Here is a 17,665-nt window from a genome sequence, read left to right as displayed (position 1 = left end):
CTCCTGCCGGGACATGAGCGGAGGCGGGAGAGAAAACCAAAAAGGCTCCCTTCTTCCCCTAGCATCTTTCTCCCCCCGTGTTCAGGAAGTGGATGGCTGTTGCCGCGCTGTCCGCACCGGCACACCTGCGTGCACGCATGGGTATACAGCAGGCCCCAGCTTCGCGCGTGTGCCGCTCACATTCTAACCCTAAGAACTTCGCCTGAACTCTGCCCTGCCCTTATCTCCGAGGAAGTCCTATAAGCCCTGTTCGGCAGATCCCAAACCGGCAGGGGCCCCTCAGATCACGCTGGCGCGCTGGACCCCCGGCTCTGAGGCCTCTGTTCCTAGGGCTCCGCCCAGATCTGCTGGGCCCCGCCCCCTGGCTGCGCGGGTGGGAGGCGGGGCCGGGGGGCGCGGCCGCCGGGCTGGGGGCGGGGCGGAGGGGGGCCGCAGTCCCGGGGCGGGGGCTCGGCGCGAGCCCGCGAGATGCCGGTGTCGGCTGCCCGAGCGGCTGCAGCTGCAGCGGCGGGGGAGGCGGCGGCGGAGGCGGCGGCGAGGCGCGGGAGGGGGGTGGCGTGGGGGACCGGCGCGTAGCCGGGACCATGGAGGGGCAGAGCGGCCGCTGCAAGATCGTGGTGGTGGGAGACGCGGAGTGCGGCAAGACGGCGCTGCTGCAGGTGTTCGCCAAGGACGCCTATCCCGGGGTGAGGGACCGGTGTCTTGGGAGGGGGGCGCTAAGGCTGCTGGAGGTGGGTGACAGGAGCCCTGGGGACGGATGGGAACGGGTACTCGGGTAACCAGGGACAAGAGACGGGGCCTCGAAGGACGAGGGGGAGACGTTGGGGGCTCAAGAAGGACTGCAGAGGATTGGGGTGGGAGGAATTAGGGAGCAGGGTGAGATGGTTGGGGTTTGGGAGAACCAGAGCATCCGGGAGGGAGGGCAAGGGGAATGTCGGAGGTCCTGGGCAATGGAGAGGGGAAGAACTAGGGGGCTGAAGGGACGAGAAAGGACCAGGAGGAGGTCTGGGAGCCTAGCAGAGATTCTGCGTGGGGGCAGGAACTCCTGGGATCTCCCCTTTGCCCAATCCCAGACCAACTTGTATCCAGGGGCAGGGCTGGACAGAGTGTGGGAGTGAGGAGGGCATTTGTCTGTGGTGAGGACTTGGAGAGAGGATCTCATCTGGATCCATCCGTGTCTGCAGAGTTATGTCCCCACCGTGTTTGAGAACTACACCGCGAGCTTTGAGATCGACAAGCGCCGCATTGAGCTCAACATGTGGGACACTTCAGGTAGCCAAGTCCCTGGGGGTCACCCTGACTTCCAAGGTGGCCCACTCTGTCCCCTCCCTTGGCTAGATCCTTAGGTTCCAGGTCAGCCCAGCCCATCCATCCAATTCCAGCAGGAAGGAAAAGTCAATTTTCTGCTTAAAGCCAGGGAAACTGAGGCAGAACTTGCCAAGCATGACAGAAACCATGTCCTGAAGGAGAAAGCATAGGATCTGAGCCCCTCAACTGGGTTCTGCCTACCTGGGAAAGTTGGGAAGGAGTGGCTTTTAATTTGGAACATGTTTCTTAGGAGATAAGACTGGATTTAGAAAAGACATTTAGCGGTGGCTCACACCTGTAATCCTAGCACTTTGGGAGGCCAAGGTGGGCAGATTACCTGAGGTCAGGAGTTCAAGACTGGCCAACATGGTGAAACCTACAAAAATTAGCCAGGAGTATGGTGTGCACTTGTAATCTCAGCTACTCAGGAGGCTGAGTCAGGAGAATCATTGGAACCTGGGAGGTGGAGGCTGCAGTGAGCCAAGATCCAGCCACTGCACTCCAGGCTGGGTGACAGAGTGAGACTGTCTCAAAAAAAAAAAAAAAAAAAAAGAGAAGACATTTAGAATGTCTTGAGTGAAGGGCAGGCAGGGGGACTATTTCTCTTAACTGAACTAGAAATCTGAGGTCAAGTCCCAGGAGGATGGGAGTGCTCTCCCTGCCACTGCTTTTTCTCCACCTGGTGCAGGGAGGGTTTTTATTTTTACAAGAGTTCCCTTCAGGGCTTAGGTTGCCAAAGCCCAGAAAGCACATGCAACATTTGATGAGAATGTCTGTAGATTTCCTGAGCTTCTCAAAGGGGTCCAAACCTCAGTCAAGATTAAAAATTCTTACTTTTTAAACTCCTAGGGAGGCAGAGAGCCATTTCCCACCATCTCACCTCCCTTCTGCCTGCTCCCTCGCTTGGGAAACACAGACTCTATGATGAATATCAGTGATTGCTCTTTTCCATTCTCTGCTCCCGGCATCCCTTGACCAGGCTCTCTAAGGTCTACCATTCCCTTCCAGGCCTCCCACCCACTCAGGCCCCTCATGCCCTGTCTTCCTTCAGGTTCCTCTTACTATGATAACGTCCGGCCTCTGGCCTATCCTGATTCTGATGCTGTGCTCATCTGCTTCGACATTAGCCGACCAGAAACACTGGACAGTGTTCTCAAGAAGGTGGGAGCCTGGGGAAATACGGCAGCTAGACCAAGGGGGACCAGACACCATGGTCCTGACACACTATGGGCCAGGAGGAGGGAGTGATGGCTGGGGTATGGCCATCAGCTGGTTAGCAGGTGAAGTTCTCATCCCTGCCACCCCTCCCTCCAGCCCCCATCTCTCCCAGCCACCCCCTTTCTGAAAGTCCTCAGAGCTGGATACAGCAGCTAAGGGAGGTGGGGGAGTGAAGGGAGAAGCACTCACAGGATTCCTCCTCTGCTCTTCTCAACTCCTTGGGGTTGGGAGCCCTAGATGGAGGGGATGGGATGGGAATGCTGATCCTGGAGCTCAGGAAAGCCCTGTGGCCTCCTCTCTAGGCCCCTATTTCCATGAGAAAAGCTGGTGGTGAATGAACAGAAGTCAGCTAGGGCAGCCCCAGTTCCCAGGTGGGGGAGGGGAGGGTAGGATAAGTTTGTTCCCAGGAAAGAGAGTATGGGAAAGGCGAGTGGGAATGGGAAGGTTCCAGGCTGGCAGACCCTTCATAGCCACTGTGGGAGAAGAGTCTGCAGGCCCACACCAGCCCTCTCCTCCCCCCGCTTCCCTCTCACCCCATCCTGCTCTCAACCCATGCCTAGCATTCTCACCTCCTTCCTCATGTGGAGAGTCCAGAGGGATACATGGTTTCTGCCTGCTGTAAGGAAGAAAGGGCACACTGCTGGCATGGAGCAGGGGCTCACCCTGTGCCTCCCTCCACCCCTCCACAATTCTCTTTTCTTCTCCTACATAGTGGCAAGGAGAGACTCAAGAGTTTTGCCCCAATGCCAAGGTTGTGCTGGTTGGCTGTAAACTGGACATGCGGACTGACCTGGCCACACTGAGGGAGCTGTCCAAGCAGAGGCTTATCCCTGTCACACATGAGCAGGTGGGACCCTTGACCTCTGACCTCTGACAGCCTAGACCTGTCACCTCTACCCCTTCAGTCTCTGATTTGAAAACACCCTACCTGGCTCATCCCTTGTCCTGGCCTGTGACCTCTGACCTGATCCCTTGACCGCCCCCAGCCGTGACCTTCAACCCCAGCCCTCAGCCTCCATGTCCCTTTCTAAGCTTCAGGCTAAGACGTATAACTTTCTCCCATGCGCTCCTTTTCCAGGGCACTGTGCTGGCCAAGCAGGTGGGGGCTGTGTCCTACGTGGAGTGCTCCTCCCGGTCCTCTGAGCGCAGCGTCAGGGATGTCTTCCATGTGGCCACAGTGGCCTCCCTTGGCCGTGGCCATAGGCAGCTGCGCCGAACTGACTCACGCCGGGGAATGCAGCGATCCACTCAGCTGTCAGGACGGCCAGACCGAGGGAATGAGGGCGAGATCCATAAGGATCGAGCCAAGAGCTGCAACCTCATGTGAGGGGCTAGGAGGGGGCAGGGTGTGAAGCGGGTGGTGAGGGACACAATTGTTTCCCTGCCTGTGCCCAGGCTTCCTGACCTCCTGAGCCTGTCTGGGAAGTCTGGGCAGGCAGAGCAAGCAATCCTTCTGGCAGGGGAGCTGGAGGGCAGAAGGGTATCATTTCTTATATCCTCCTCCCTCCTCTTCTCCAGTGGATGTTGAGGGAGCTAACGGCTGGCATCTGGGGCATGAACTGGGATGGGGCAGGTGGGGGTTAGGGAAGCTGGTATCAAACAGTGACCTCAGTGGAGTCTCCTATGTGAAGGGTACCCTCCCTCTCCACCCCCACCCTCCATATCCTGGTTCTGGCCTGGATAATGTCCATTCTGTGACCTTCTCTTTTCCTCTCCTCTCACTTGTGCAGCTGTTCTCACACATCTTAACCTCTAGGCAACATGCACTAAATTCAAAAGCAAGGCAAAGCCCCTCCATCAGTCCACCAGCCTTAGAACCTCCCTTGCCCCAATAGTCACCCAATAAAGCCCACGTCCATGGAAAACGGCTGTGGCTTTAGTTTCGTTGCTTTCTTAAAAATCAATCTACCAATCTTTAGCAGTAGGAGGGAAAGTTAGACCTCAGCAGGGGAACTTTCCTGTCCATGTCCACAGGTGGAGCAGAGGACAAAGCCATAGGTTGGATCATTAGTGTCCTTTTAGGAGCCAGAATTGGGAGAAGGAGACATCCTGGGACTGTTCATCCCAGTTAATGAAGTGGGCAATTCTCAGGCCATTAGGGGGTTTTAGAGCAGCTGACATGCAATTAGTCAGCATTTCTCAGCCCAGCCAGGCCTGCTGCTAGTGGGAGGGGTCCTGTTCACCATCAGTACCCCTGGCTTGGAGCCTGCTGGTGCCCTGGGGGTTGCAGGGGTAGGGAGGCATCAAAAGCCTCCATGTCACAGAAGCTAACCCTGTACAACTTGCAGTTTCCCAAGGGGTCAGTAGTTTGATTCTAGGGTCTCCTTAGGGGCTCAGGCCAGGGACCTTTCTCTCCTTCCATGCTGAGTTCCTTAATGACTTTCAGGGGAGCATCAGCTGTGAGTTAGAGTCACCCTTACCCTGTCTCTTAAAGGAAAGATGGTGGAGGGGACTGCCGAGCGCCTGTTGTCAGGAAAGACAGTGCTGGTCTGTTTTCTCTGGAGTCTGGTTTCAGATTGTCCTGTATTCCCTCCCTGGCTCTGGTCCCACTGGCCTCTTTTCGGTGACATTCTCCCCCAGGAACCATCCCTGGCCCTTCCCTCCCCCAGCTCCACCCCCTGCCCCAGCCCCAGCCAGTTCTTCCAGACACTGAAGAGAACACTGATCTTATGGGACTATCTGTGGGATCCCACCCAAATTTATAGCCCATTCCTCCTTCATTCAGCAAATATGTACTGAACACCAACTGTGTGTCACACACTGGCTTGGGAGATTGCAAGGACCAGTCTCTTAGCTTCTGGAGGCCAGTCCAGTGTGGAAGAGTGGTACCTCAGGTGTGAAGGTGCCATGGCTGAGGGATTTTTTTTTTTTAATTTAAATTTTGTTTAACAGCTCTGGGTATGGAGGCTAAGGGATATTTGTACATGTATGGGGTGCTATGGAAGCTCTTTTGTAGCCTGAGAAGCCAGTCCTGTGAGCCAGGGCCTGAGGGTTGAAGAGGAGTTTGCCAGGTGGGGAAGAGGTAGGAAAGGCACTCTGGGCAGAGGGTACAGCATGTGTAAACACGTGGAGATGAGAACGAGCATGGCACTGTTGGGGCTCCCATGGCAGGGAGAGTAGAAGATAAGGCTGGGAAGAGGAACCAGGGTTTCATTCTGAGAAGGTTTCATTCTGAGGATGTGAGGAGCCACCAGGAATTTCAGGCAGAGAGTGAAGTGATCAGATTTGTTTTTTGGATAGATGGTTATCTGGATGAGGTATTGGGGCTGGGAGATTTGGCTGTGAGATGTGCCATTTAAAATAGCGTCTCAGTGGTGGCTCACACCTATAATCCCAGCACTTTGGGAGGCCAAGCTGGGAGGATGGCTTGAGGCCAGGAGTTCGAGGCTGCAGTGAGCTATGATCATGCCATTGTCTTCCAGCCTGAGTGTCAGAGTGAGGCCCTGTCTCTAAAAAAAATAAAAAAATAAAAAATAGGGCCGGGTGCGGTGGCTCACGCCTGTAATCCCAGCAGTTTGGGAGGCTGAGGAGGGTGGATCACGAGGTCAAGAGATCAAGACCATCCTGGTCAACATGGTGAAACCCCGTCTCTACTAAACATACAAAAAATTAGCTGAGCATGGTGGGGCGTGCCTGTAGTCCCAGCTACTCTGGAGGCTGAGGCAGGAGAATTGCCTGAACCCAGGAGGCGGAGGTTGCGGTGAGCCGAGATCGCGCCATTGCACTCCAGCCTGGGTAACAAGAGCTAAACTCCGTCTCAAAAAAAAATAAAAATAAAAAATAGCTTCTCCTTTCTCTTATGCCAGGTTCTAGTCTTGAGAGAAAAGGAAATCCCTACCCACCACTCCCTGGCTCATCAGATACCCCTATCCCAACCTCTCTTATGGGACTGGTTCATCTCAGGCAGTCTGAAAGTCTAGGAAACTTCAATGACATTTGAAATTAAGTGCTCTTGGATAACCACCGCTTCAAACTGAGACCTGGTTAGGGACTGACTCGAGGACCCCGAGTCCTGGGCTAAAGGTACAGGAGAGGGCAGGGCTCCAGGCCCAGCAAGGTGGATCTCCATCTGTCTCTAAGGACTGACCCTTTCCCTACCAGGACCTGCCATAAAAACCGACTTGCGGTTTTTAGCTGAGTGGCTTCTCTTTTCCACTTTGGGCTTCTCAGTGCATAGCAGGTTCAAGCCTGCAACCACCAAAGTGTAGAGAGTGGAGAGTTTGTGTCCCCTCTTTCCTCCAACCTCCATCTCCTGCCATGTGAGCTCAGGGAATGTAAATGCATTTCAATATCCCCCTAAAGCAAACATAATTAGAAAGATCAATCAGCTGGAGGAACCCCCAAAGTTTAATACATTTTCAATACCACCAGGAATGGATTTTTGGTCCCGTTCTGCAGGTCTCGGTTGCCAGATGTTTTATTTCTGGGAAGGAGGGTTCTGGGCTGAGGAGCTCAGTGGGTGGGAGGAGGAAATGGGACTGTTCCTGACCCCCAAAGGCCTCTGTAGGCTGGAGGGAGGGGACCTTACTCCCTCCCCTACCACAGATGCAGGAGTCACCCAGCTTCCTTCTCCACAGCTATTTCTCTCACAAATTAGACATTGGTTTGGGAAACAATGTAGCCTCGTTAATCATTTAATGAAATAAACAACTAATCACACTGTGATGCCAGTGTTTCTGGGTTTTTTTTTTTTTTGAGACGGAGTCTTGCTGCTCTGCCATTCAGGCTGGAGTACAGTGGTGTGATCTCAGCTCACCATAACCTCCGCCTCCCGGGTTCAAGCCATTCTCCTGCCTCAGCCTCTCATGTAGCTGGGATTACTGGCGCGTGCTACCACACCCAGCTAATTTTTCTTTTGAGATGTCACCAGGCTGGAGTGCAGTGGCATGATCTTGGCTCACTGCAACTTCTGCCTCCCAGGTTCAAGCCATTCTCCTGCCTCAGCCTCCTGAGTAGCTGGGACTATAGGCACGTGCCACCTTGCCCAGCTAATTTTTGTATTTTTAGTAGAAATGGAGTTTCACCATGTTGTTGGCCAGGATGGTCTCCATCTCTTGACTTCGTGATTTGCCTGCCTTGGCCTCCTAAAGTGCTGGGATTACAGGTATGAGCCAGGATGCCTGGCCTAATTTTTGTATTTTTAGTAGAGACGGGGTTTCATCATGTTGGCCAGACTGGTCTCGAACTCCTGCCCTCAGGTGATCCATACACCTCAGCCTCTCAAAATTCTGGGATTACAGATGTGAGCTACCACGCCCAGGCTAGTGTTTCTTAACCTAGCCAATCAGCCTGCCTAGGAGGGAGGAGGGGGAAGGACAGGGTAAATGGGAACAGAGGACTCAGTTGAACCCCAGAAACCCTTCAGCTGACAAAGGTCCTCCCCTTGTGACTCTGGCCCTCCCAGGAGGGACAGTCATGGGAAGAGCTTCAGATTGGGAGGCAGAAGTCCCAGAGCCTGGGTTGAGCTCCACTGCTTCTTCCCTGGGGAGCCTCTGGTGAGGCCCAGCACCTCTCTGAACCTGTTTTTGCACCTAGAAAAGGGGGCCGATCAGCCGGGCACGGTGGCTCATGCCTGTAATCCCAGCACTTTAGGAGGCCGAGGTGGGCAGATCACGAGGTCAGCAGATCTAGACCATCCTGGCCAACATGGTGAAACCCCAGCTACTCAGGAGGCTGAGGCAGGCAGGGGAATTGCTTGAACCCAGGTTCAAGAGGATGCTGTGAACTGAGATTGTCCCACTGCACTGTAGCCTGGGTGACAGAGCAAGACTCCGTCTCAGGAAAAAAAAAAAAACAAAAGGAAAGAAAAGGGGGCTGATCTGATCACCACATCTACCTCATTGTGTTGCTGAGCTGATGCCAATCTTTGTTCTTTACAACTACCACACCAAGGCTTAAGTGCTTGTAAGCTGGGCCTGAGGGAATCAGGAAAGGCTTCTTGGAGGAGTATTTTGTGCTGGGACTGGAAGGCTGGAGGAAGACAGAAGACAGGAAGCAGGAGGTGGTTATGTCTTGTTCCCACACCTATCCTGGGGCCTGAAGGCCTTTAGTGACTCCTCCAAAGATTGGGGTCCCTTGGTCTCCATTTTTCTGAACTCATTACTTTTTCTGCAGTCTCTGGGTGAGGACTTCATGTTGCCATAGTGACCCTCTCCCTGCTTCAGATGCACTCAGACTCTTCTCGCAGGCTGGGAAGGTGCAGGGGAGGGGTCATGTTCCTGATATTCCCAGTGGGTCAGGCAATCCTGGCACAGCTCTCTCCCCCCAGTCCACATTGTCTTCCCCAGGAAAGGGTTTAGCGTTTTGTTCTGTTTCTTCTACACAACGCAGCTCCTCTCCAGCTTCCTTCCTTCCAGCTGGGTTCCCGGATCTCCAGCCATCTCTGGTCAGTCCCTTACTTGCTCTCCTCAAGGCTGCGAGTGAGGGTCAGAGAGAGGGGAGGCTGCAGGTCTGGAGTAGCTACTCTCCAGCAGCCAAGAGACAAGAGCCATGTACACTAGTGCCCCTCCCCACAAGAAAATGCCTTTGTTGTTGATTTCTAAATAACAGATGTCTGTCTGCATATTAATGAGATTGGACGAATAATTGGTGAGTTTTTCATTCAGTGTCAGAATGAACCCGGAGGCCTTATGTTCATGCACAGACACCCACTCACCCCTGACTCTCCCCTTCCCCCACAGCACAATGAAACAGACACAGACGCTGGCAGGCTTGACCCACAAAGGGGAGGGGCAGACAGGGAACCACCGAGGGGGTGTTAGCAGGAGGGAGACCCCATGGTTGGTCTGGGTTTGTCAGGTTTCTCTCTTGATCACTGCCTTCCCATCTCCTCAGAGTGAAAGCTTGCATTTGTGAGATTTCGACACCTGCAGAAGGGGCCCAGGAGAGGAGGGGGTTCTGAGGGGAAGCAGCCACTGCCTAGAGGAGAGCAACAAAACAGTGGCCTCCTTCAGCAATGCTGTGCCTCACTTGAGTCTGGAATCAATGAGCCCCTTACCTTGTGTTAGACCAGGGTGTGAGGTGGAAGAACAGAGGTTTCAGAGTCAGGTAATCACAATTTGTTAGCTGGGTGCCCTTGCACAAGTTACTTAACCTCTCTGAGCCTCACCCTTTTTGTCTCTAAGAACACCTACCTTGCAACATTGAAAGGATGAAATCTGTCATGCATCTTAGTGCCTGGTTTATAATAGGCCCCAACACATATTTTTCTCTCCCCACCTATTCCCAGAACAAACCAAGACACTTACTAAATTGCTGCCTCTCCTGCCAGATCCATCTTTGTTAGGGCAGGGGTTAATTACAAGTCTAGTAATTATACTAGCTGCCTGGAAACCAAGAGGAAAAGATAGAGGGGAACAGAAACAGAGAAAAAGAAATAGACACAGGAGACAGAATGATGGAAACGAAGGCTCCAGGACAGGAGAGAGACCACACACATGGGAATCGGGGCATGGAGAAGGTATTGTGGGGAACAAAGTGAGCCTTCCAAAGGCAGTTTAGAATCCAGGCCCGGTGCAGGCTCATACCTGTAATCTCAGCTACTCTGGAGGCTAAGGTGGGAGAATCACTTGAACTCAGGAGTTTGAAACCAGCCTGGGCAACATAGGGAGACACTGTTTATAGACAAAAATAAAAGAGAGGCTGGTGCGGTGGCTCAAGCCTGTATGTAATCCCAGCACTTTGGAAGGCTGAGGCAGGCAGATCACCTCAGGTTGGGAGTTTTAGACCAGCCTGACAAACATAGAGAAACCTCGTCTTTACTAAAAATACAAAATTAGCTGATGTGGTGGTGCACACGCCTGTAATTCCAGCTACTAGGGAGGCTGAGGCAAGAGAATAGCTTGAACCTGGGAGGCGGAGTTACGTGGAGGTTGCCGTGTGACCTGAGATCTTGCAATTGCACTCTAGCCTGGGCAACAAGAGTGAAACTCCATCTCAAACAAACAAAAAGAAGGCTGGGTGCCTGTAATCTCAGCACTTTGAGAGGCCAAGGTGGGTGGACCACAAGGTCAGGAGTTCGAGACCAACCTGACCAACATAGTAAAACCCCGTCTCTACAAAATAATTAAAAAAAAAAAAAAAAAAAAGAAATAAAAATTAGCTAAGTATGGTGGCATGTGCTTATAGTCCTAGTTACTCAGGAGGCTGAGGTGGGAGGATCACTTGAACCAGGAGTTCGAGGCTGTAGTGAGCAGCAATCACACCACTGCACTCCAGCCTGGGTGAGAGAGTAGAACCCTATCTCAAAAAAAAAAAAAAAAAAGGGCCCGTGCTGGGGCCAACACCTGCAATACTAGCACTTTGGGAGGCCAAGGCTGGAAGATCACTTGAGCCCACAAGTTCGAGACCAACATGGGCAACACAGTGAGACCTTGTATCTACAAAATATTAACCGGGTGTGGTGGCCAACAGAAGGTTGAGGTGGATCACTTGAGCCTGGAAGGGAGAGGTTGCAGTGAGCTGAGATTGTGCCACTGTACTACTCCAACCTGGGTGACAGAGCCAGTCCTTGTCTCAAAAGAAAAAGGATCCAGAGATTAGTCTAAAACGCTTCGTTTTACCATGTTCTCTCTGTTGCCCACAGCAAGTCTCACCCCCTCTGAGCACCTCAGTCTCTTCTTCTGTGAAGTGAAGGGGTGATTTTCTCTCTAAGGTCCTTTCTCATTGTGTGAGAACAAGAGTCCCAGTGGCCTCGGAGCACAGGGGAGGGGAGGCGGCTGCCCACCCTTCGACACTATTACCCATCGGTCACTTGTGCTCTGTCTTCTCTCTGCCTTGGTAAATGGATCTGCTGCGCCAGCAAACAACTGTCCATTGTGTCCTAATGAGGGACGAGCAGGGAAAACCAATCACTTATGATGCAAATGAGCTGACGGCTGCAGCCTCCTCACATTCACTGAGTGCTTCTCTTCTACCCAGAGCCCGGCGTGGCGCCGCCCCAGTTGGGCCTTTCTTCCTAGCCCCAGTTCCCATCTGGTCCTGGAGGAGGAATGGGGAGGCCCAGACTGCCAGACTGCTCTCCCCATTGTTCACTGCCACTCCCTGTAAGGAGTTCCAATCCTCATGGCCCAGCTCCTCTCCCCACCCTCAAAGGTGGCTCGTTTTTTTTTTTTTTTTTAAATGGATTGAAATTCACATAACACACAATTAGCCATTTTAAAGTGTACAATTTAGGGCATTTAGTGCATTCACAATGTTGTGCAACCACCACCTCTCTGGACTCAGGTTTTTTGCCCCCTGCTCATTCTATGGCCCACAGCGGTCAGTGGGACTGGGAAGCTGCTGAGGCCTCAGCAGAGTTGAAGACTAATAGAGGCTGGTGTATAGGCTGAGAACAGCCCAGAGCTGGCCTGCGGTGAAGAGGTGATCCCCACACTTTAGGATGGTGCTAGAAGGTTTGGGCTTAGATGGGAAGGGGATATCACTGCCCTAGCCAGCACAGACCTATGGCCACGTCACAGAACATTCTTTTTTTTTTTTTTTTTTTGAGACAGAGTTTTGCTCTTGTTGCCAGGGCTGGAGTGCAATGGTGCGATCTCAGTTCACTGCAACCTTTGCCTCCCAGATTCAAGTGATTCTCCTGTCTCAGCCTCCTGAGTAGCTGGGGTTACAAGTGCACACCACCACGTCCAGCTAATTTTGTATTTTTAGTAGAGACAGTTTCACCATGTTGACCAGGCTGGTCTTGAACTCCTGACCTTACATGAGCTGCCCATCTCAGCCTCCCAAAGTGCTGGGATTACAGGCATAAGCCACCATGCCTGGCCTCAGAACATTCTTGAATTTCCATGGGGATTTTCTTTTTCATCTTAATTTCTCAGGCATTAGAAACCAGAAGTGGCTTCTGTACAGATCTTGGTTTCCATAGCTTTCAGAGCTTCTGTGGGCTTGGAGATGATCCCGTTAGCAGTTTTCTCACTTTAACAGCTGCAGAAGGCCCTGAGACAGCTCTACAGCCCTTTACCTCCAGGAAAGACCTCCCTCCACCAAGCTCCAGGAACAGGGTTTACCAAGGGAAGACTTTCTACCTAATTTGTACTAGCTTATTCCAGAGTCGTATAGCATAACAGCTGGGAAGAACCTCCTAAGTTGAGTTTCTCCTGCTACCATTTGGTTTGAGATGACTTTCAAGAGAAGATGGCAACATCTGCTTACCTGTGTCTGTGTTACCTTGGATTCACCCTCTCTTCCCTCATCTAGGACATGCGATTTTGTACACACACACACACACCCCCTCTGGAATTAACCAGTGCCAACTGCTGCAGCACTGCAGAGAAAAAAAACTCTACAGTCACACACTTTCTCTTATCTTCCCCAGTGCTTATCTCCATTCAGCTGGAGTCCAGGTAGTTGACTCTTTCCTAGACATATCCCAGAAAACATAATGAAGGCATTTCCATCTGTGGCCTAATGAATAGGGGCTCCTGGGCTACTTATTTCCAGGTCTGCCACCAGCTCACTGAGTGACCTTTGACAAGGCCCTGGACCTGTTTTAGCACCTATAAAGTAGGGTTAGCAATCTTTATCTTAGTGAAGTGGGAGAGATAATGGCTGGGCTAGTGCTTTGTACTTGCAAAGAAATCATCATGAACACCATAATTACTTCCCTAGTGATGGCAGCAGCAGTCTCTCTGTCTGCCTTGAATGGCCAGCATGGAGAAAAGCTCGCTGATGGATAGGGGAAAATGTTATTCTGTGTGGGTGGACGTTGGTCTGATTAATTACAAAGCAGTAGTCTTCATGATAGGCAAAAGAGAATCAAAGAGGCCAGGTGTGGTGGCTTATTCCTGTAATCCTAGCACTTTGGGAGGCCGAGGTGGGTGAATCACCTGAGGTCAGGAGTTTGAGAACAGCCTGGCCAACATGGTGAAACCCTGTCTCTACTAAAAATACAAAAATTAGCCAGGCATGGTAGCAGGCGCCTGTAATCTCAGCTACTTGGGAGGCTGAGGCAGGAAAATCACTTGAACCCAGGAGGTGGAGACTGCAGTGAGCCAAGATCGCACCATTGCACTACAGCCTGAGCAAAAAGAGCAAAACCCCAAAACGCGTCTCAAAAAAAAAAAAGAGAACCAAAGAGACAATCCTTACGCGTGGGTTTAGGAGTCATTCTTGGACACCTAGATCCCTTATATTGTTTTTGGAATAAATCTGGATCATAGAAAAACGTGTGAAAGGCATTGAAGAGAATTAGCATTCCAGAACATGGCTAGTTTCCCAAAGTTCTTAAGAGTGGAACCATGGGCCGGGCGCGGTGGCTCACGCCTATAATCCCAGCACTTTGGGAGGCTGAGGCGGGTGGATCACGAGGTCAAGAGATCGAGACCATCCTGGTCAACATGGTGAAACCCTGTCTCTACTAAAAATACAAAAAATTAGCTGGGCATGGTGGTACGTGCCTGTAATCCCAGCTACTCAGGAGGCTGAGGCAGAATTGCCTGAACCCAGGAGGCGGAGGTTGTGGTGAGCCGAGATTGCGCCATTGCACTTCAGCCTGGGTAACAAGACTGAAACACCGTCTCAAAAAAAAAAAAAAAAAAAAAAAAGAGTAGAACCAGTAGTTGGATAAGCCCTTCAATGCACTGAGTCCATTCATTCATCCTTTACTTCATTCATTTAGGAAAAACTCATTGGGTGCCTAACAAAGTATCTGCTAGTTATAGAGCTGGGTTATACCCAAGATAAAATAATTATGGTCGTAAGGGATTATAAGGACCTCTGGTCAAATAAAGAGGATAAAATATGCACACAAATAACTTCAACTGAATAAAGTGTCACAAATAAAGCAAAACATCTGGAGTATTCTACATGGGGAGAGATTCTGGCCTAGAAAACCTGGGGAAGGTTCTGTAGGGGCGAGGGGGCAGGATTAAGGCTTGTGGAGATGGCAGATCAGGACTTGCCTAGCAGAACATAAGAGTATGAGCAAAATTTATGGGTTCCCATATTTGATGGCCAGGGTGCCTGAAAAGAACAGCAGATAAGGAATTGGAGAGGTTGGGTTTGGGCTTAGGATGGAAGGTCTGGGGAGACTGGGTAGGGACAAAGGGTCAGAAATATTTATCCTTTCAGGACTCTCGTCTTATCCCTTTCGATCAGTGCTCCTTCTTCCAATTCTAGCTGGAGGCTCTCACCTGGGCCTGTGATCTTCAGGTTTCCTTTTCATCTGGCTAAATCTTACCCAAGACCCAAGGCCCAGTTCAGATGCCTCTGCCAGAAGTCTCCCGCAACAGGCAGGGCCTGGCCCCACCACACAGCCCCCAAAAAAACTTTTGTACCAGAATTCTGCAAATTTTCTTTCACTTTTTGTTTTTTGAGATGGAGTCCCACTCTGTCACCCAAACTGGAGTGCAGTGGCACAGTCTCAGCTCATTGCAACCTCCGCCTCCCGTGTTTAAGCTATTCTCCTGCCTCAGCCTCCTGAGTAGCTGGGACTACAGGCATGCGCCACCATGCCCAGCTAATTTTTGTATTTTTAGTAGAGATGGGGTTTCACCAGCTGGCCAGGCTGGTCTTGAACTCCTCACCTCAGGTGATCTACCCACCTTGGCTTCCCAAAGTGGTGGGATTACAGGTGTGAGCCGCTGCGCCCGGCCTTCTCTGGCTTTCTTTTCTTGCCTCGACCATTGAATAGTAACCAACCTGAAGGCTAGAAATGGAGTTTTTCACCCTCTTTCCCACAGCTACACACATACACGCACATATAGACACATACACGCCAAGACACAACACAACAGAACTGGGCACAAAGTGTGCCCTCAATCATTAACCTTGTTACTCACCACCTCCCAGGACTGGTTCTCAGCATAATGCACTGGAAAGAGCACAGGGCTTTAGCCTCACCACACAAATCTTTGAATCTAGGCTCTGCCCCTTCCTTTTGTTGTGTGACCTTGCAAAAGTGGCTTGACCTCTCAAAACTTCATTTTCCTCATTTGTATGTGGGGAATAGTGCCTGGCACTTAGTAGGAGTGTGGCAAATGATAGTCATTAATGGTGATTGTTGTTGCTGCTGAGAGCTGGCAAGATCAGATGGTCGACAGGACCCAGGGCTGGGTTTTCATTTTCCTTCTCTTTTAATTTAGTTGTCTTCTCCTCCCACCTGCCTGCTCTGTTTTGTCCTCTCTGTGTCTTTCCTGTCACCAGTCTCTGGGTATGCCTGCTTGTCTCCCTCCAGGCTGTCTTTCTCTTCTCTCCTCAGAGAGCTCTGCTGTTGCTGACTCTCACAGGGTATGGGTTGTCTGTGCCTTGCGCACCATCAGTCAATAAAGATAAATTACAAAATCATTTGTTTTATTTGTTCTTGTTACCTTGAGGGCTGTCTGAAATTGCCTTTCTCTTGAAAGCCACATTTGCATATCTCTATGCTGGAGTCAAAGGCTGCAGCTGTGGTTTCAATACAATTTAAATATTAATAAAACCTCCTAAACCTTTAGCTGTTTTTTAAAAAAGCAGTCTGGCCCTTCTGCTCCTAGATTGCTAATATAATTTAATCTTTGTCCTTTGCATTGTTCAGCAGTCCCCCCTTATCTGTGGGGGACATGTTCCAAGACCACAAATGGATGCCTGAAACCTCGGATAGTACCAAACCCTATATATAACTATGTTTTACCCCATACATACATACCCATGATAAAATTTAATTCATAAATTAGGCACGGTAAGAGATTAACAACAATAACTAATAGTAAAATAGAACAAGTAGAACAATACTCAAAATGGTGTACAATTTAAAACGTATGACTGGTTTGTTTCTGGAATTTTCCTTTTAATATATTTGGACCATGGTGACCATAGGCAACTAAAATAGAAACCACGGATAAGTTGGGGGACTACAGCCTTTGCTTAAAGGGCCTTTTTGAAGTTAACTGAAGCCAGCTGTTGCAACCTTGTAGCTAAGAACCACTTACCCGCCTGCAAACCTTATATATCCTGAACAAGCCCTTACAAAATAGACCACAGGTAACATTTTCTACCAATTAGCAGCCCCTTACACTAAACCATTGGTTCTCAAACTTGAGCCTGTTGCAGAATCACAGGTTGCTGGCCCCACCTAAGTTTGGGATTCAGTGGGTCTGGGAATTTGCATAAATAACAAATTCCTAGGTGATGCTGTTGCCACCTCACACTCCCACCAGGGGATCATGCTTTGAGAACCTCTGCACTGAACTGTAATGTTAAGCTGTCATATCAGTTTGGGTCCTTGAAACCAGGTCTCCAGAGTTCATATTCCCCAGCCACCAGAGTTGGGGGGAAGTAGCTCCAGATCTAGATCAGTCCCTTAAATAACTGCTTACATTTTCTTGATCCTCCAGACATTCAGGATCAGCTCCTGCTATACCTCCCCAATCCCTGCTCAACATAGGAGCTGTTTCTAGTTTCCCTTCATTTTCTATTTGGCCAGATTTGTTTCTTTAATTTTCTCCTTGTTACAGGCAGCGAGTTAAAGGCTGTTCAAGGGAACTAGGCCTCACTGAAGTACGGTGGAGGGGGCTACCGGCTCAGCCATTTTCCAGTAGTCTTTGATAAGTGAGCCCCCACATTCCCTGGGCAGCAGGCCCCATTCTCTAGGGCTTCTTTGGGTAGATTGCAGCTCCCCCTCATCCTGACATTCTCTGTATGCCGTCTGCCTCTGGGGCTGACCTTATCTGCTCCTCACAGCCTTCAGGGGACACGTTCTGGGCATCTTGGCTCCTTCCGCTCTGACCACCCCAACACAGATTCCTTTCTTTTTCTCCTGCATGTTTTTGAGGCAATACTTTGTTGATGATTCTGGTTGCATTTTTTAGGAGGGAGATAATCTGCCAGAGCTCTTCTCTAGGCCCCCTCCCTGTGCCTGCCTGATAATCTTTTCTCCTCCTTCCTTTCCAGTTTCTTTGTAGAAGTTTGTTTTGTAAAATAAGATAAAGGCAGTACAGGAACTAGTTCCCAAGTGCTGCTGTGCCCAGAGAGGGCTAGAGATTGTGGGGTGGAAAAGTGGGAGGACATCCTACAGTCAGACCTTAACCTGGGTCAGGTATCATGAGGTTCCTTTGACTCTTAACCTGGGTCAGGTATCATGAGGCCAGGGACTGAACTTGACTTCCGGGAAAGGTTATGTAGCGCTTGAAACAGATGTTGTGTGTATTTGTTGGAAGAC

At 50.7% G+C, this 17,665-nt stretch overlaps 2 protein-coding genes across 2 annotated transcripts in view; one reads left to right on the top strand and one right to left on the bottom strand.

The window, feature by feature from the left end:
* The first annotated feature begins 562 nt into the window (after positions 1-562).
* Positions 563-5,685, top strand: RND2 (Rho family GTPase 2). The gene is made up of 5 exons (XM_012443865.3): positions 563-686; positions 1,185-1,272; positions 2,360-2,469; positions 3,239-3,373; positions 3,605-5,685. Exons 1-5 carry the CDS (start codon positions 585-587, stop codon positions 3,851-3,853), a joined length of 684 nt encoding a protein of 227 aa, XP_012299288.1. The 5' UTR covers positions 563-584; the 3' UTR covers positions 3,854-5,685.
* A 5,600-nt stretch (positions 5,686-11,285) lies between these two features.
* Positions 11,286-17,665, bottom strand: part of BRCA1 (BRCA1 DNA repair associated) — a 78,639-nt gene continuing 72,259 nt past the window's right edge. The window contains exon 24 of the mRNA XM_021673673.2: positions 11,286-11,347. The gene's annotated coding sequence lies outside the window, so the exon portion shown is untranslated. The remainder of the gene's footprint in view (positions 11,348-17,665) is intronic.

This window comes from Aotus nancymaae, unplaced genomic scaffold (genome assembly GCF_030222135.1).
Source record: "Aotus nancymaae isolate 86718 unplaced genomic scaffold, 86718_ANA_hifiasm-v0.15.2.pri h1tg000089l, whole genome shotgun sequence".
Lineage (NCBI taxonomy): Eukaryota > Metazoa > Chordata > Mammalia > Primates > Aotidae > Aotus > Aotus nancymaae.
Note: the sequence above shows the minus strand (reverse complement) of the source record. Positions and strands in the feature narration are given on the sequence as shown.

Excerpts from the sequence above, each read along its gene's own strand:
- RND2 (XM_012443865.3), top strand. The coding sequence starts at position 585 with ATGGAGGGGCAGAGCGGCCGCTGCAAGATCGTGGTGGTGGGAGACGCG. Across the intron at positions 687-1,184 it reads CCAAGGACGCCTATCCCGGG|AGTTATGTCCCCACCGTGTT; the intron begins GTGAGGGACCGG and ends CCGTGTCTGCAG. Across the intron at positions 1,273-2,359 it reads CAACATGTGGGACACTTCAG|GTTCCTCTTACTATGATAAC; the intron begins GTAGCCAAGTCC and ends GTCTTCCTTCAG.